Here is a 19,981-nt window from a genome sequence, read left to right as displayed (position 1 = left end):
TACCACTACTTAAATTATGCTGAGCTGCAGTTTCTTCAGGAAGTAGGTTTGTTGCTATCCGTCTGTGTCACACAGCATTCTGAGAATTAAGTCAGACACGTTACCTGGGAACTAGAAAACAGAAGTTTCCCTTCCACTCTTCCCCTGTGCCATTCGAGGCATTTCATGATCGCATTTTAACAAGTCTCTAGCAACTAACAATAAATAAGGAACTGTTCAGGTGGGAACAACCTCGCCTTTAGGGTAAGGCTCTCCTGCTCCTCTGGGCGAGCCCTCGGAGCAGGGCAGGGGCCCGGCCGGTGGCTCCCCGCCGAGCTGGTCCTCTTCTGGGCTGCAGCAGGCATCTTCCCTCTTGTCCGTACCCCAGTTTTCTCCCGCCAAACACAACAACAACAACAACAAAAGGCAGCAGGAGATTATCAACTTCTTTCAGAGAATCTAAACCCAACAGCTGGGCAGACAGCAAGGAGCACAAAACCCAGCATGATCAGGCCAACCTGACAACCCCGACAACAAAAACATAACAAGACAAAGCAGATAAAGTTGAGGCCCAGTTCAGATGCTGAATTTCAGATAGCTTTTATGTGTGCAGCAGGGAGAGGAAGAAGAGCAGAAAAAATATAAACATTCAACAAATGAGCAAATTAAATTGGCAGAATAAAACAGGAAACCACAATAAATGCTTAGCAGCCAAACACATTTATTAGTCTTTTTTCTTTTTTTTTTTCCAGGAACCCAAAAATATTTTGTAGTTATAATGTAAGCAACTGAGTTGCACATAATACAATCATATCTTTCCAAAATAAAATAAAATAAAAAACTAAACAAAAACAAAAATAAGCTGTTTAAAAGCCCAGAAAAACCCTTCAGAAAACTCTTATATATGCATTACATCATCTCTCAGTTTTAATGAAATGACGACGACTTAATTCCTTATTACTCAACCTGTCACAATCCAATAAAAGACCACCCTTTAGTTTTTTTTGTTTTTGACTTTTTTTTTTTGAAATCCAGCATGAGAAATACAGTACCTGCTATGGCAAAAAATACACATAAAATGCAACTTTTCAGCTTATTTGTACATTAGTAGAGTTTAACATTTTATTGTTTGTTTTTTAAGTGAACCAGTGATTTTAAGTACCACTATACTAAAAAAGTAAAATAAAATATAGAAAAGGGGGGCCCAGCCTGCCATGCAAGTGCACCTCTAAAGTGCCTAGTTTCTGTGTCCATGTAAAACCAGTAATATGAGGAGCAATTTCAACATATGGGAGTTTGATTAAACCTCTATGTTTAAGAAAAAAAAAAAAAAGACAATGCCATATCCTCCCTTTTCTCCCCTCAAACTTCCTTCAACCCCGTCGTTCACTTTCTCTATCGCCCACCAGGAGAGAGAAAAGAAAGCCACCAAAATAACATTGTAAAAGCTATTTCAAGTATAAGAAAAACAAAACACTTCTAGGTAACTTGCAGAGAGCATCAACATGTGCAGCCATTGGGTCATGTTTACAGGTTTTGTTTCTGCTGACAGTGTTTCAGATGAGAGGAGTTTTGCTGTACCTTCCTGTTACCTGTTTGTGTGCAAAGTTGGAAAGCTGCCTTTTAAAGATCCAGCCTCTTTCTGATGCCCTTCTCTGCACCTTCTTTTAAGGGGGCAAGGAGAGAAGCGAAGGGAGGAGAAAGGAGGAAGGAGCGACGTGTCACAAGCCATTAGATGGTACTTCTCCGCCTCGCCTCCTCTGCCCCACCCCCAGGAACCCTCGCTTCTCTTGTTCACCATCAGAGACCTAACTCTGACTGCAGAGATTTCCTTACTCAGTTTCCTGATTTGGTAGGATGTATTTTACTATGTAAACATAGCCCCCTAGGATTATGGAACCCAAAGCAGCATATATATCTCCATCTACATGGAGAAAGATAAAATAGTCCAGAAACCTCTCCTCAGGTTGCTTCTGTTATCTGTTTTTGGTTACTCAAAACAGGGATGGGGTGGGGTGGGCACAGAGTAAGTTGTAAGCAAATGGTGGAGAGTCAGGAGTGGGCACAGTTGAGCTGTTGTGTCTGCTTTATTTTTTCCTCCCAGAAGGGTATTTTTTTAAATTTTTTTAAAACCTGTTAAAAATGTTCCTGCACCGTAAGTCATCCTGAGGTTAAGGCCAAGGGCGCAGAGTCTGTGCGCGTGTCTGTGAGCACACCCACGGTGCATGCACCGTTTTTTGATGTCTTCTGTGAGATCACTGGACACACTTTGGTCACTGGTGTGTGCAAAGGGTGGTGGGGGGAGTGTCCCAGGACAGAAGTGCAGAAACCAGCAAAGCCCTTAGGGAGCCTCCGGTGTACGGGACAGAAGGGCAGGGAGAACTCAGGAAGGATCAGCAGAAGGAGATGGACAGAAAAGGGGCCTCCACACAACCAACAGAAATAAACCCTGAAGGCCAGCGGCGCCCAGATCAGCAGGCGGGCGGTGAACGCGTGTTTAGTAGCATGCTTCTTCCCCTCAAAGGACATCGTCACTGTACAAGGTGAGCGAGCTCAAAAAAGGGCATCTTGACAGATACAGGGTTTACCTTTAAGATGGGGGGAGCTGGGGGTTGCTGGAGAAGCTGTTCAAAAGGACCCATTCTGACCCTGCCTCGTGGGTGCCTGAATCTAAGAGAGCAGTAGCTGACACGTCCCTACAAGCAGCACTTGTGAAACTTCTTTCTGTCTACCTAGTGTCAGCTTCAAGCCTCATGGAGGGAGAAGCATCTGAGGGTTGCACGCGCCTTTCAGGGAGGTCGTCTGCCTGTCTCAGATGAGCTCCCAGCTAAGTAAGAAATCAATTCATTTCCGGAGCATCACAACTTGACAAGGCTATGAATTCTAAAGCACAACATTGAAATGCCAGGGACTAATTCTCTTTATGACCTACAGGATGCGACTGAGTAACTCAAAGTGTGCGTGCATGTACGTGTGTGTGCGAACCAAGAAAGGCCGAGAGTTCAAGGTCTCAGGCAGAGAAAACTCCGGAGTCCCTGGAGGTGGCGGACCTTCTGAAAGAGAGGAATCCAGACACTCCCCACCCTGGACCTAGAGCCGGAATAGGTGGCACCTACTCACAATGGTACAAACGCTGGTCTGCTGTCACTGTGTACGGGAGGCAACGGAGAGACCACCACCCCACAAATGTAAGTCCACTCCCCTGACCTGTTCTGCTTTTCTCCTCTCAAACATGATGGCTTAAAAAAAAAAGGAGAAAATATATTTTAGGGTTACTTTCACAGCAAAGAAAAAATTGTAAAAGTTATCCTGCTATTTACACATTCATATTTTTAAAAGGATAACCCACTGATGTCAGAAAAGGAGAGGGGAGTTAAGGGTCTACACTGCAGGGGAAATGTACCTCGAGGTATTGTTTTGTGTTAGACAGTTGAAACGTCAGAATTTCATTTTTTTGTTTTGTTTTGTTTTTTTTTTTGTCTAAAGGCAATCTAGCAGATTGGAACCCTGATAAGATGGTGCCTCTGCAGCCTTGCAGGGGCACGAGGAGACTGTGATCAAGTCTGTTACTCGTTACAGTACTGTGAACATCACCACACGGAAACACTGACTGTGGGCAGAACAATCTCTCGCTTACGATACTGTGTGTTGCAAATAATGCCTAGACCAGAGCAGGGCAGGCGCCACGACTCACCACAGGCAAGATCAGCAAAGCGCTTCTGTGAGGACAAAGAGGAGGCTGCAGGCTCTCCCGGGTCGGACACCTCACTGCTCACAGCTACACGCAGCTTCACAGATGCAAAGGAAGCAGGGAGCTGACGCGCGGCTGAGGGTCGTGGACGGGGAAGAGGACCATCAAGCAACAGTCTCCTGCCCCACAGAGCCAGAGAGTTTCCTTATAATTCAATTCACTTAAAAACGATTAAGAAAGAAGAAAGAAAAATTAAAATGGAGCGAGGAGGAGGAGGAGGAGGTCTTTTTTGAAATTGACATAAGGATTAAGGTCAGCAGAGTGAGGCATGGTTTCCTGAGCTTGAAAGGGTTCTGAATTCAGGAAAGGACGAGTACTTTTTTCCAGAGAACACTGGAGCCTTTGGGGCCCCACCACTGCACCAGGTTAACACTGCACGGCTAAGACGGAGACTCCGGGACCACACGGGCTGACAGAACCGCAGGACCCCCAGACTGTGCCGGGCCGGCAGGTGGGCCGGCGGACAGAGGTCTCGTTCTACCTCACTGTGCCGACCTTACTGCCTCTGCTCTCACTCCCCTTCCCTGCCAGCACGTGGGGGGGGGAATACCATGGACACAGAAACTGTAGAACAAGGATGCAAAGCTACTTCCTTCCCCTTTCTGCCCTCTCCTCCCCCCTCTTTGCAGAATGCATAGTTACAATTCACGTTACAAAATAAAGAAGCAATGATGACCACATATGGGATCTTTTTTTTTTTGAAAAAAGAAAAATCCAACAACCTCTTCTTAAATTCAGTATCAAAATTCACATTTGCATAATAATACATTTCAAGGCCATTAGAGAGGAATGAGAGTGAAGCCCGGAAGCTGCAGCATCTCTCCTCCCTGTGTCTTCCTGAATGAAGCTGAAGGAATCTCGTGGAGGGACTGTTTTCCTCTTTGGGGAGTTCTGAGGAATTATGGAAATGGCCCTTAGCATTCACTTGCTATTTCTTTAGAAGATAGGGAGCGGGGAGAAGAGGTGGAATTGTTTAAAACAAACATAAAACAAAAGAAGAGACACTGCAGATTTCTATGTTTAACTATCATCGTTCTGAAGAAATAAAATATGATTTCAGATTTTTCTCTTTCTCAAATGCTTCAATCTTATTCTCTCAAAAGCCTTTTCCTTGTGTGTAATACCCTGTTCGCATAAACAGCAACATCATATGACTTCCATTTGGGAAAAGAATCGTCTTCCCAGGACACAGACTCAAGGGTGGAAATTCGCTGCCTGCTCCGCACATGGCAGGAGCTGGAAAAAGCCTTCTCAATGTGCATGTGTCACAAACATCACCATATTTCAGTTCTCCAGTGCTTACAGAAAGACGAAAACTCAAACAGCCACAGCCACGCACGCACACACATATACACGAAGAGAACTAGGCAATGCAGATAGGAAAGGTCCACCTGCACTCTTGGACTAACCTGGTCTCTGTCACCTGTGCACCATCACCTCATCACCCCCTCTCCCAAGTCCTAGAGCCCCTTCCCCCGACTCTACACTGTGCAATATTGATGCTAATGAACACTCCACAGCTGCCCCTGCGGACGGCCAGGAGAAATGCTGACTTCCCTAAAGACTAAGCTGACCGTCTTTCTGTTTTATCCCAATGGATAGGTTCTTCCTAAAACAGACGATCTCTGAACTCACAAAGGCACATTCAGAAATATTACCACTTAGGTAATCAATTCCCTTGGACAAAATTAAAAAGGGGGTAGGTAGGGGTGGTGTTTTAAACACATTTATTCTAACTTATCCTGAAATTTCTGGCAAGAAGTGTCATGCTGAACGCATCACTTGGTGAAAAATTATACTACCTTTAAAAGGTATGTAACTTCAAGGGTTCCAAAGGTTTTTGTTTTGTAGAAATCCCCCACTTTTTCATTTTTGGTGAACTTATACGTAGGACACACTATTTTCCTCTCCATAAAGCTCTGCTGGAGGGTGAGTCCTGAAGGAAGGCTGCTCCTCCCCTCCCGCCACTGCTCACAACCCAGCCCTCCGAGGACTGCGCGCTTTTCGTGAGCCTGGGGAAAAGGAACCCAGAGGCGGTGAGAGGTCCAGGGATGCAGGCGATGGGAAGGGAAGGAAAGCACTTTGCGTCACGACACTGGAAGCTACTCGACAGTTTCTCTTTTGCTGCTCACCGTGAGCAGTAAAGAAGAATCTCACTTCTTGATAAAACAATCCCAGCTTATTAATATTGGCTCCAAATTGGTCAATTCCAATTGGGAATTTACTTTCAGAGCAATGATTCATAGTTTGAAAATGAAATTGAGGCACAAAGTGCTTTAGCGAAACACTATTTCCTTTTAACTTAAAACAACACTTCTTGCCTTTATCTGACCTTTCTCCTCCCATGAACAAAACAAGTGTTTGTCACAATGAAGAACCAACGACTGAATCTTGCAGAGACCTTTTGGTCAGGGCAGAACCATCTTTCCTGGTGTGCACAGTTGTCATTAAAAACAAGTTCAGGTGTATAGCTAAGTGGAAGGGAAACGATTTAAATTCTGTGAGGCAAACACTGGCAGTTTCAATCGCTTTTACTGTTCTTATTTCGGTCGTGGTAGGAGGTTACTACAGGAGACAGACAGTTAAAGAACTACTCAGATGTTTGAATACTGGGTGATTCCTCCAGATGTAGTCTGAGACCCGGCCTGAGGGGAGCAGAGAAGCCCAGCCGGGGTGGGGCGGGAAGGAGCCCTGTGTCCTGACTGTGCACCCTTCACCGTCCTGCAGATGCTTGTGAGCAAGCAGGGGGAGGCAAGGTGGGCAGGATGGAGAGGGTTATTGTTCAATTTTTATTACATTGTTAACTGTGTTAAGAGATTCTTGAAGTTGATAATTATTTCAAATAAAGAATGCGATGCCAGTACCTCCCTTATCAGATTTAAGGTCAAGAAAACAACATCACCATTGACAACTGGGGACCATCTCTGAAAACACACACACCTTTGGCACTGGCCTTGTCACAGGGTGTGCACTAGCTCTGGAAATACATACCATATCCTGTTTTTTAATAGACTCATGATGATGATGAAGTCCTTGACAACATTTTATACACTTGCCTGTTTCTAGACCATGTGGACACCCTGTGCTTGTGGGTAAGAATGCAGAGGGGGTGTGGCGCAGTATGCAAACGGCACCCCGTTTTCTGACTGCTGAGGTCTAAAGATTGACAATTCACTGGTGCACACGGGCTAGACTGTTTTCATCTGGACTGTCGCACGCAGCCTCAGCTGTACGTTCACGGGAGGGAAAGCAATTAAAGAACAAGACTTCTTTTTGTAGTAACACTAAGAAGTGTCATTAATGCATAGTCATGAAGTCTGATAAAACTTGGCAACACACTGGGGAAGAAAAAGTTTTGATTTTTTTTTTAAACCAGCTAAAAATGTATCTCTACTCCTAAGGACTTTATACATAATCAAAACAAAAGGAAAAAAACCCAAAAACTCAAAACAGTAACCTACAGCGTGTTACATGTTGAATGTGAACTCTGGGGATGGGGGAGAAGGGGACCTTTTCAACGTAAAGACTCAATTGTTCCCTAATCTGGGAGATGGCTCTTACAGCCAAATCCGAGGAAAACATCCTGTTTACACCGCAAAGGAGAACAGGCTTGGCCTAAGCGTTTTGCTCAGCTCACAGACATCTTCATTCTGTTTGAGAGAAGAGTCAAGATGGCAGATGGCAGAATATAAAAAATAAAACTAGAAAGTACACAGCATCTGAGGTCAATGTGGAATCTGGCTGTTAACCTTACAAAAACTGTCTCCCCCTCCCACTCCCAAAAAAGTGGTGAGAGTGAGAGTGAATATTTGCAACCAGTTAATAGCCTGTGAAATTCTAGTTTCTGCTAGATATATTACAACAGCTCTTCCAAATTCTTAGCAATTTCTTTTTATTCCTTTCTTTTTTCTTTCTTTTCTTTTTTGCATGTTTTATACATCACACTAAACCCACAGGAACTTGGAAGAGCCAGTTGCTAATTTATGCTACATTCATGTCAGAAGAGGTGGGAAAGTTTTTAGATCAGGAGCCACAGTAATAGAAAATCAAGCTGCTATAAATAAAATTGATTGAATGGCAATCAATGCGTAATGCTGATTTACTGTGGGGGGACACTGATAAAAAAAATTTTGGTTTGGAACCTTGACTTGCAGCACTGTTAAGTTAACTTCTGTGCACGTTGTACTGAAAAACAGGCTAGGGACTGAGGGATCAGAGATGCCACGTGGGCCACTCATTTCTTCACAGTGTCTCGGAGATCTGTATTTTTTGAACACCGAAAATCAGGTCATGGCACTGGATCTCAGCTGCCAGCAGAGGTCCCCGGTCTGATGGAAGACATCCCTTTCCCTACTAGTGCTTCTTTTCTTTGGCTGCTGATGTGGTAGACAGAAACCAAGTTTGCGATGTCTGAGAGATGGATACTCCTAGCCACTAGTAATCAAGTGTTTAAAAAAAAAAACAACAACACAGAAAAACTGTTAAAAATTGGAAAGCTCAAATTCACATGATCCAAGCGTTTATAAAGAAAACCTCCGTAAATGAGAGGTGACCGGCAAGCCCTGTACACACGCCAGAATGTGGTGGAAGAGAAGATACTCCCACCGGATTTTCTAAGTGTATTGAAGCCACCTACTCTCTCAGCAGACATGGCTCTTGCCAAAGAATACAGAGGAAGGGAAAGTTTTTCTCTTCCATTACATCCTCACTATATCCTGTTCTTAGGTCACTGCCAACCAATAAAGCAAAGCTTCCGGCAACTTGACGAGAAAAAGGGGGTTGAGGGAAAGGGAGCCGACAAAGGACAAGAGCAGAGAAATAGGTACCCCTTTCTATTGGCCTGACACAAAGACACTTTCCAAGTCACTGCAAATGCACACAGTAGCGGAGGGGAACAGCGCAGGGAAGGAGCTTGGCGTTCCACATGCTCAAGACATAAAAGCGTACTTAACTTCCTTGACTTCTGTTTGTTTATTTTAAATGTAGACCACTGTCTCTGGGCTGTCCAGAACCTGTCCAGAACTACTCCGACTTCCATAATGGGCCAGCATCTTACTGTCTGTGGAGCGACTGGACCACAAGCACATACACGCGCGTTCCCCCTGCGTAGGATGTCTGGGTGTATGTACGAAGGCACTAAAGCGGTTTTAAAGAAATTGCAGGCAGCAACCCCACCCACTCCCTTCACCTATCGAGCTGGAGTCTCTTCCCCACTGGGAAGCTCAGATGTTTAAAAGAAGCTGTGGTCATGTTTGGGAATTCTAACCCCTGGCCCCAGGAGGGAATACAAAAGGAGAATTCGACATCACCAAAAACTGAAAGGAAATACTCCACACCTCCGGCTGAGGGATGGGGATAATTAAGCAGCAGATCTTCAAAACAGCAATTAAAATGAGCACAACAGTAGCTGGGAGCTAAAAAAGTAAAATCACTTGTTCCTTATTAGATTCTTCTACTATTTTCTCCTCCTCCCTATCACAGACGGAGGTAAGACAGACATTCTTCATTAATAGAACAGTCCATAGATATTTGTCCTCTAGTAATGCCTACATTTAAAATTTGTTTCAAAAATTATTAACCTATATTTCCTAACTCTTTACATAGATTCTCAGCAATCCAACCGTACTATGTTACAGATTAGAGTTACTTTTTACTATTTTTTAGCTGTTGTTTCTTTCTCTTCCTTTCTTTTGTTGCTGGGGTTGGAGAGACAGGGAGAAAGGTTCCTTTAAAAAAATAAAAACAAAAGTTCCTAGGGGAGATTTGGGTTCAGTCTTAAATGGAAAGGAATAAAGTGATGGCATTCCCATTTATATACACCAAACACTCTCCCGTTAAATTATACACAATTTCAAATGAATCCATGATAGAGCTCTTATAAAGCTTAATCCTTCTCCCATATTTTTTAAGATAGTGAATTTACCTGTTGCTGCTAAATTGATAATTTTTAAAAAATATTTCTTTCTACGTGTTTTAAAATGTGTGATCCCCAGTATGACAATAACGTTTGGAGACTTTTCTTTTTACATATTTCGTAAGTAAAAATTGCTTAAACTTTTTGAAGTTTCAGGAACTTGTAAAAGTTTATTAACAGGAAAGAAACAGCCGTCTATCTAGGATAAGATACGGTTAAATAAACCATCTTCCAAAAACTGGCTTCCTACCCTAGAATTCCTGAGAATGCTTGCAAATTTTAAAGCAGGAAAATAAATGTTAAAAACAAAAACAAAAAACACTGTTAAATGCTCCCAGAGTTAGTCTTCATCTAAAATATATATTTATATGTATATATATACGCACTTTTTGGTCTTTTTTTAAGTTTTTGATTTTTTTCCCTTTAAGCTTATGATGGAAGAACATTTTAGCTTCTCATGTTTATTTTTACATATTTCAAATCCCTCATTATGTCTTGTAAACAAGAGGGGCTCTAGCACCCGGCTTTCACCGTAGTATCATAAGGACCTCAACTAACCGATAGTGCAGGTCAAGGAACCAACAGGCAGGAAGGGGGAGGGTGGGGCAGGACACGGCAGGGAGCCTGCCGCGCCAGTGGAGAGGGTCACCACTGGCTCGAGGGAGCCGCGGGCCATGCTCCTGGCCCAGGGACACTGAGATTTCGCCTTCTGTAGATGTCTGACACCGCGGCTCTCCATGTGGAGGTCACCACACATGACAGGGTTCATGCCCCCTTGCAGAGAGCAGTCCATGGGGGTTGGAAGGAGACATTTTGTACATGGGCAGAGGTGGAACGAGCATGGTGGTGATGAAGCCGGAGGGCACAGTTAGTTTGCTACAAGGCATCTAATGGGACCAAACCAACGCTGGAAACTCAAGTTTGACCACCTACCCACAAAGGGTTCACACAAAGACTTACGTGAGCAAATGCTCACTTGAATTATGCACGTCAATCTCTTTTGAGGCTAGGTTTATCATCAACAGGGTAAGCCGAGAGGACTATAGAATTCCCATTGTCTCACAAAACCACTTAAATGCAAATAATTCGTTTTTGCCTTTCCCTATACACACCCACCCACCCACCTCCACACAACACAAGCTAAAAGTCAAATGTATTAGGCATTGTTGTATCCTTCACTGAAGATGCTAAAGAAAGAAAAACTCCCTTGTCCTCACTAGCAGCAAGTTACGGAGGACAGTAGAGGTCTGCTCCCACCAAGGGTTGGAATGGGCAGGTATTTGCTGGTACAGAATGTCGGCACTTTATGTTAAACAGTATAATGCAGACTGGGACGTCCACACAAGTGCTAGCACGTTACCGGCATACGTTCCCCCCCACCCCCCACCCGCCCCGCCAGCCATCTGCTTTGTATAAAGGGGTACCCCTTCAGGTCTGCTGTAACTCTTCACAAAAAGCAGTTTGATACATTTTGATTCCAACATAAGTACATACATGTTGGTGATAACTGTGGATTAAAAGTTGCCCCCTATTCGGCCCAGAGTACTACTACATTGATGCTTAAAACAACAACAAAAAGTCTTTAAATACCGAAATTAAAAAAGCAACATTACAAGGAAAAAAAACAGGGGGTGGGGGTCAAAACCAAAAAAAGGTGCAATACTTAAAAGTCTTTGCTAAGTTATACCTGCCTAAGCAAAACCACATACACAGGAAATACACAACACAGAGAAACAAAAGGAAACGCTTGAAGTACACACTGGTTTAAGAACATTCGTTAAGTAAACGTTTCTGTCAGTGATGGCCTGGTGCTGTAACACGCCATGGCCTGGCACAGGTAACGCTCAGCAAGAGAGGAGCAGAGAGGGAGGGGCTGCAGGTGCTTTCAGGAGGCTGCTCAACACTTAGCTTTTTCTGTTTCCAGAAAATGAAAAAGAGAACCAATAGAAAATTTTAATTCAGCATTACCTGACTTTCTGATGAATTTCTCATACCTGATTACACAAGAAAGGGGGAACGCGATTTTTCTGCTTTTGAAACACCACATCATTAGAAACTATCTTGTCATCTGTTCCCATTCAAACTAACAAAAAGGCCAGCATGAAACTGGACAGGTATTCAGATGTGCCTAGCGGCCACCACTTACTTTAAAACACAGAAATAAGTAAACACACAGTTGCTCCAAGAGGTACCTCCTGCTCTCCTAATTTTTGGGACGTGGCAGTGCTCCACTCTACTGCTAGGTCAAAAGAAAAGCTACAGAAAACTCACACTCAGGCTACTTTGCAAATGTAAAGGAGCTCCCTGCTTTCATCATTAAAAAGCACTCTGTTCACCTCCAGACAGCCCAACGGGGTTGCTTTCGTAGCAGTGGCTCCCCATGCTCCTGTGTTCTCATAGATAAAAAAAATAATAAAATAAAAATAAAAAGCAGATGGCCGGCCAGCCAGCCTGCGGACTGTCAGCAATGCAGCTTTCTGAGAAATCGGGGCGGGGAAGAGGAGGAGGACACGGGCACACACACACAGAGACAGAGAGCAGGATGCACGCGAATGCACATGAACACACGTGCACACACATACCAGAACGAGCATGCCTGGGCAGTTACATGTGCCAGAACACACTGGTATTTATCAACCAGCCAATCACAAATTTTTTCCTTTTTTTTTTTTTTAGGTTTTTTGTGTTTTTGTTTTTAAAGTGAGGCTCCGTCAAGTCTTCCCTCCCCCCACCCCAACAATTCTTTTGAATTCCCCTCCCTCCCAAACATGGTAGACCTAAGGACGGAAACACACCCAGTGCAAACAAAGTTAAAAAGCTATTTTTTTCAGTATATATGTTTCTTAGCAACAACTTCCATATAACATGAAAAAAGTGAAAAACTAGAAACTAATTTTTTTAATTTTTTTGTGTTTAAATTTAAATGGTATGTGTACTTGCTTCACATTGTCTTTCTAGGTTGGCGTTCATGATTCAAGTATTTCAAGAGTGATATGTTCTCTTTTTGGATTCATATTCCAAACGAAAAACTGAAGTTATAAGGGAGGCAACTATGTGCTCAGACAGTCTGTCAATGACCCACCTTTTTTTCTCTCTCCGTTTTCTTTTTTCCTTTTAAAAATGTATTTATTGCAAGTTGAAAAAAAAAACGAAAAGGTCAAGTTAGTGCTGCTGCTGTTCCAAAAAAGGTCACGAGGTCAGAGTTGAAAGTTCTAAGTTCAGATTGAATCCGACCCTCCTCCCAGAAGGTCACCAGGTAGTAAAGGAGCAGGGCTGCCCATCCTATGGGGATCTTCCACAGTTGGGACTCCCCACAAGCTAGAAGAATAGTTTGGGGGCCCCCACAACGAAGCGCCAGCAAGGTCGGCCCCGCTGCTGCCACCAGCACTGCTGCTCCACTGCCCGAGCCCTGTGGACCCACCAAACAGATTCAGGGCAGGCCCGACAGGGTCCGGCTGGGTCTGGCCGGTCTCCAGGGACTGCCAACCCGCCGCGGGCGCATTCGGCGTTGCCGCAGGTGTAGGGGGCTGAGCTTGTGCCAGAAAGCGGCTAACTTCGTCATCGGTGGCAAACTCAGCCAGGATGGTAGTGTTTCCCAACACACACCTGGAAAAAAGGGGAGGGAAAGAACCATGGATTTGAAGAAAGTCCTAAAGCAGGCTTAGGGACTGAGTGTTTGAGTCCTCACTACTCAAAAGTGTGGTACTTCGACTAGTAGCTTCTGTATCTCCTGGATGCTTTTCAGAATCACAGCATCAGAACCTGCATTCTAACTGGACCACCAGTGACTGAGAAGTACTGATTTAGAGCACGTAGGCATCACCAACTCTCAAGATATCCCAAGACTACTGGAGGATACTATGTATCAGTTTCCCTCGGAATATGGAATTTCCATGTCGAGTAAAATGTCATCTCTTTTTTCCCCTTGGGGGTAAAAGGTCACACTCCAAGCATCAAGGTGACCCAGCTTCAGACATGAGAAGTGCTGCTTTGTCTCGGGGCTGGCTCACTGCCGGAGGCGCACCATCACTTGCTTGTTCTCTGGGTACCTTTCTGTCATGGCATCTGCAGCCACAGGGAGTCAGTTCTTTCCTGTTCACACCAGCTTGACAGTGGCAGGGATGAGGATTGTCACAGTCTGATCCAGTCCCATCTACTCTGGGTGGAACCCCTGCTACCCACTGAGACCATCATATTTCACCACCACCCACAATAGGCCCAAGTAAGCAGCTAGGTTCTATAAGGAAAAGGGACAGCACTTACAGGGCTTCACATTTGCGTAAATATTGGCTTTGTTTTTACAATACTAAAGACTTACTGCTTTAAACTCATCACTTTTGGAATTCTGATTATCACACACACACACAGGACAATTCATGCTTACACAGATAGAAGAGATCAGCCACCTCCGTACTCAAGCAACTGCTTACGTGCTGACACCATTTGTGGGCGTGTTCTTGTGCATCTTAATTAAGCAGGTGCCCAAATACTCACGTGCCTCCTCACGTGTGTTTGTCTCAGGGAGTGTAAGGTGGGTACTCACATGTGCAGTGCAGTTTGGGCCTTGGCTGCCTCCTGTTTGGTGCTGTATCGGATCAGGGCAGTGCCCTGGGTTAGGTTCAGATGGAATGTCAGCAGTGGGCCATGCTGCATGCAGATGGTTCTCAAGGTTGACCCATCAATCTAAGGAGTAATGACATTCATGAGATAGAAACTGGAGATGGGGTGGGAAAGGAAGGCAAGTGACCCTTCTTGTATTTGAAGATGAGAAGGACTTCCAGTTTATAAATATTAGTATCAGAACTAAGTAAGTCTTGGAGACATGAATGAGGAACTTGAGGCAGGGAAAGAGTGCATTGAATACAGAGCTCTTTTTGGGGAGGAGGCAGGGGCTGGGGGAAGTAACTAGGATTGTTTGCTTGTTTGTATTTTTTTAAGGGAAGTACTGGGAATTGAACCCAGGACCTTGTGCATGCTAAGCACTTACTCTACCACTGAGCTATATACCCTGCTCCCTTACAGAGGTCTTAAAGGTAAATCTTAAGCTATTCAAAACACTGGGCTCAGATCTAACATGCCCTTTTTACAGATAAAAAACTTTGCATACATACAGCTCAAAAGTATATGGTTCAACCTGTAGTCTTTTTTACTTAAGAGGTAAACAAGTGAACCTGTACCAATTGGTAGAGCCTTAAAAGGCAGAAATAAGATGGTAACCAAGTAAGAACTTAAGAAAACATGCAAGGTTCTCAGCATCATTATTAATGTAATCTTCTTCTGATCTCACAAAGAGCTGAAGAGAAAGACACAAACCAGAAAGGCGCTGCTAACCATCTAACGATGCAGAACGCTGATGGCTGACCCAGCCCACGCGCTACTCCGACGTCTTCCTCCTACTCTGACCCTCTTAGCATGAGGCTCTTTTCCCACCTACTTCTCTGTGCCCTCTGCTGCCCTCAGCCAACATGACCAAAGGTTACAGTTGCTCACCTGAGTCAAACTCTCACCATCAGGATGCTCAGTGACCAGGGCTGGCCTCCTTCACCTACCACTCAGATGAACAATTCTGCTTATTCGCTCTGGTTAATTTATTTACATCAAGATCTTAACTAGGTTTACTGAGGCTGTCAATTCAACATTTCAGTTCATTTTTGGGAAGGGAAACACTACTATTGGAATAGCTTTAAAAAGTTGTGCTATGCAGAGAACTATATTCAATTTCTTGTAATAAAACATAACAGAAAAGAATCTGAAAAAAACTATGCATATCTATAGCTGAATCGCTTTGCTGTATACCTGAAGCTAACACTGTAAATCAACTACACTTCAGTTAAAAAAAAAAACACACACAAAAAAATAGATATGCTACTGGCAGCAGCAGTGGAAACGTTCTGTGGTTTTACCATGGAAACCCTGAAGAATGAAAACCAGCAGTTTCACCGTGGTTCTTTATAGAGAATGAATGATTGGAGAAATAGCTCAGAGCACTGTTTTATAAATGACAATTGACAACATAAGCTTGTCAGTGTACGCCACAAGTGATTTTTCAGGATAAATGTCCCCTAAACAAACTGTAGGTGACAACAAGTCAATTTATCCAGTACCAAAGATCTGCCCTTATAACCTTCTTTTAAGCTATGCTTGAGGTTAGTCTGTTATTAGGTGGTTTTGATTTTTGAAATTAATTAATTTTAAAATTAAAATTAAACTTAATTCTTTCTAATACAAACATAGCCAAGCCCTATATTCACTTTATACACATATACAAACGCACTTACTATTTTTCATGAGAAGACAGAGGTGAACAGCTGGCCAGCCTAACCAGGTTCCTTTCAACACTGTTTCTCTCATCCTAACCATACGGTACCCACCACGCTGTGTGACAACTTAAGAATAACGAGGCATATATAGTTTTGAGGATGGTTAATATAAAATGTTCATATTTCAGTCAACCATTAGCTAAATAAATAACCTGGGGCTTTCAGCGCAGCCGATGACATAATGGAGATTAAGAGCTGATCCAGACTGTTCCTCATGTTAACTGCATTTAGAAAACTGTCTTTCTTAACATGTACCTTGAAATACGAGCCCCCAAGTTACTCTCCACAAACAGGTTCACAGCGCAAATAAATGTAGGAGAATCTGTATTTCCCCACAGAGGATCATAATATGTGTCAGCATATTAAAGGGTCTAAGAAGCCTCATAGTGAAGACACCTGCCTAATTTTGCTTAATCAAGTATATATTCTAAACATATTAGGCCAGAGACCTATTAATATCCCAAGCGAACACTCTGGAAAATGCTGGCTTAGAAAAGTGTGCATGAATCCATTTGCAAATTAAATGCTAGACAATTCATTCTATGTGTCAAAGGGAGGGAGGCATAATTGACTCCTTTTAACAAGGTGTTGTAAAGTTCGTGCTGTCAGGCCCACAAGAAGGTCATGGGCTCAGTTTCAAAGGGTTGGTTTGAGTTCACTAAAGTGCTCAAAATAATGCTGCTGCCGCCAATAAATATGTCAGTTATCAGGCAAATAGAGTGAAAGGGAGGGTGGTTTGGTGCAAATGAAGCTCCACCGCTGTAAAAATAACCCGAGTGCACGTTCTAATGAGAGCAAATCAGCGATGCCGTCTGCACAGAAGAGGATAAGAGTTGGGAAATTCACAGCACACCTGGGGCATTTATTAGGCTGTGAAACGGACACATTTCTTCTACTGCAGAGATAGATGGTAAATGACGAATGTATGAAGCATAAAAATGGCTATTTTTATTTATTTATTTTTACAGTGTGCCTCAATTCCTGCTAAATGAATGACACAAGAACAGGTAATTTTCTTGTACGTGGTTAAAACACTTAAACATCCCTTTCCCACTTGATTCCAGACTCTCGACAGGCAGATCCACACAACAAATTATCTCTGCTACTGTAACATCAGGTAACACCACCCCACTTTTCACTATTTTACAAACTACGTGTGTTAACACCACCATGAAGGCAGGCATGAGGCTGAGTGGCCAACACCTCTCCACTCAAAAACAGGCTGCAAGCCCTGGCTGGGGAGCCTCAGCCCCACAGGCTGGATCTCTCTGCCGTGACCCGGAAATAAGGAGCTTTCCTATCAGCTGGCCTTCCGCACCTCCAAGCTTCCCTCCCTTCATTCAGCCAGGTCCCATCTTGAAAATCCCAAGAAAGCATGATTACCTGCGGAGTGAGATTGTGAAGAACCAGCCAGTAACTAGGACGAACCGAACCACCATCACTCCAGGTAGAGGCTATAAGTGACCAGAAAAAAAGAAAAGGAAGTGCAATCAAAAACTGAACGAAGCCACAAGACAGATGCTGTCACGGAGCCCTCATGTTTCTTCTCCCCTGTTACACGTCACTTTCTCTTCCACCTCACTGACCTTCCTTTTCTTGTCACTGAACAGCCAGCTCCCTTCTCCTGGACCTGACCCCAAGCACTCTCCTGCCTCACTTGCAAGACCACCTTTTTCCTCCGAGGGTTTTCACTCTCCTGAGCATTATTTTTACTCCGTTGGTACCTCAGGAGGTCTTGGGTCCCCTTGCCTTACACTGACTTCAATTTTCCACTCAAGAGATACTTTTCCCTCTGCCAGACAGCCGCGATTCCTTTCTTGTGAAGACTTCATCATGTCTCCAACATTTGGGTGAACGTAAGCCCCTTGTGCCAGAACAATGATGCTGCTTTAGGCAGATCCTTCTCACCCGAGGCAAGCCGTGAGTCCTGTGTCCCCCACCCCCTGACGGAGCGGGGTGCGGTACTGCTCCAGGGAGATGACGGTTTGGGGTTGGTCAGACCGGGAGGTGGGCGGGGCAGCGGTGTAGTGTTCCTTGAGGAAATATGGTTTTTCCACATCTTGTTGGAGAGATGAGTGGGGTTGTGTCCTATGGGATCTGGGGACCATGTTGATTTGTAATCAGGGAACTTTGCTGTAAGAAGAGAAAATTAAGCAGGAAATAAGGTTAGATAGGCTACTTTTGTCAACAAATACACATACATCTTGTACATACTCACACCCACACATAAATACAACCACATTTATATTCTAAAAATAGTAAGTGAAAAGTAGTAAGTAGCAATACCAAATACTACTGTTCTTTGAGCTGATCAGATAATAAAATTTTCAATGACTATTAGTCTGAATTGACAAATTAACACATGAGCTAAAGAGTTAATAAGATAACTAATTCTCTATTGCTTTCTTAGCTAAACACAACCTGAAAGGGAAGAAAAATTCAGAAGTATTCTTAAAGCCGTAAGTCTTACAGATACAGGAGAATGTGAACCCTACTTAAGTATTTATTCTATACTTATTGATTAACTGGAAAGTACATTAAAAGTTATACTTTTCTTGATCCAGAATTAGATACCAGCATTCAAACAGATATTTAAAATACAATCAACAAGTATTCACTAAGGGCTTACTGTGTTTTAAGGCACTGAATCAGTGCTGTGGGTAATATAAACATTTATTCTCAAGAACTTCGAGTTCAGATGGGAAAAGAGAACAGATGAACAACAGAATTGGTAACCCCAGGCAACATCATATATGTTCAACACCCAGAGGAGAAAGACAATGCTGGGCCTTCAGCAATGACTCTGCCAAAACAAGTCTTGTAGAATTTATGTAAATGGATGGACTCAGAGAGACAGAAAAATATAAACCAAGATTCATCCTAAACTCTCTCTGTACCAAGTATGTTTTTTCCCCAATTTTGGCTAAACGATATTTCACAGGGGCAGAAAGGTCATAAAGGTCAGCTGGGGGCTATTTAAGACTACCAGGAGATTATGTAGTAGATTCGACTGGCAGTGTTTAAATTAGGGCCAAAACTTAGGTGACAGCAAAGAGAATGGAGGAGAAGAAAGGGATATGACAGAGAAGACTGCAGAGGAAACCGTGTGGAAGATGTTGTCCTTGCCCAGACCTGGTGAGCGAGGGCGAGAGAGAAGAGCGAGGGAAGGGGAGAGAGGGGAGGCACATGCTGTGACTAAGTGACGTTTGGGAGTATCATTAAGAAAAAGAGTTTAATTAAGGAAAAAAGACAATTTTGGGGGTGGGAAGGTATGTTTTCAGTTTTAGACAAGTCTGGGGTGATTCTTGGGTCATGTGTCTCAGATGACTGTCCAATTGTAAACGAAAGATAAAACAGGTAAGATAGAGGCGTGGGCAGTTAGAGGAAATTAAGGTGAAAATGAGTTTTTACATGTGAAGGAAGAAGTCCTATAAGATAATGTGGGTGGTGGTTAGAAACATGGAATATGGAGTTGGCTCCTTTACACACGCACTCAGACCTGAGGCAAATCATATCAGCTCTTTCAATCTCAGTTTTTCACCTACAAAATGGGGTAACAGCAGCAGGACCTCCCCCTACACTTAAGTGAAGGGAAGGTAGATGTCATGCTGAAGGCTTAGCATGCTGCCTGGTCTGCAAGAGGATTCAATAAATAATTGAGGCTACTGTTATACTGTTAATATGACACAGAGCTGGACAAGAAAGATCATTTGTGAGGACATTAACCTGCAGTTTCTTAGTAGGTAGGTAAGAACTGGTTTTATTAGCATTTGCCTGGACAGAGGGAAGAAGCCTTAATGACTTCAATGTCTTAAGGTCTAACTTTTGCAAGACCAAGGTGCTAACTACCGATGACTGGTCTACCAATCTATAAGGCACTGTACTGTGTTCATTAAATGACTTTAAAGGTTTTATTATATCCACTAAGTTTTCCATTTCCTATTGTCTTAAAAAAAAAAAAGAAACATAAGGAACTCAGCAAATGTTGCTGGTAGAATTAATTAATCTAGGTCCTCT

At 43.4% G+C, this 19,981-nt stretch overlaps 1 protein-coding gene across 4 annotated transcripts in view; it reads right to left on the bottom strand.

Annotated features, from left to right (window-relative positions):
- Positions 1-680: 680 nt before the first annotated feature.
- TNRC6B (trinucleotide repeat containing adaptor 6B) overlaps positions 681-19,981 on the bottom strand; it is a 225,856-nt gene continuing 206,555 nt past the window's right edge. For all 4 annotated transcript variants that reach the window (XM_072973566.1, XM_015241646.3, XM_031671771.2 and 1 more), the window contains 4 exons: positions 17,873-18,097; positions 17,348-17,418; positions 14,188-14,327; positions 681-13,250 (listed from right to left, as the gene is read on the bottom strand). In XM_072973566.1, the coding sequence (XP_072829667.1) occupies positions 12,863-13,250; positions 14,188-14,327; positions 17,348-17,418; positions 17,873-18,097 (824 nt within the window). In that variant the 3' untranslated portion in view covers positions 681-12,862. The remainder of the gene's footprint in view (positions 13,251-14,187; positions 14,328-17,347; positions 17,419-17,872; positions 18,098-19,981) is intronic.

This window comes from Vicugna pacos, chromosome 12 (assembly GCF_048564905.1).
Source record: "Vicugna pacos chromosome 12, VicPac4, whole genome shotgun sequence".
In the NCBI taxonomy this organism is placed as follows: domain Eukaryota; kingdom Metazoa; phylum Chordata; class Mammalia; order Artiodactyla; family Camelidae; genus Vicugna; species Vicugna pacos.
The sequence above is the reverse complement of the archived record's forward strand: the minus strand, read 5'-3'. Positions and strand labels throughout refer to the sequence as shown.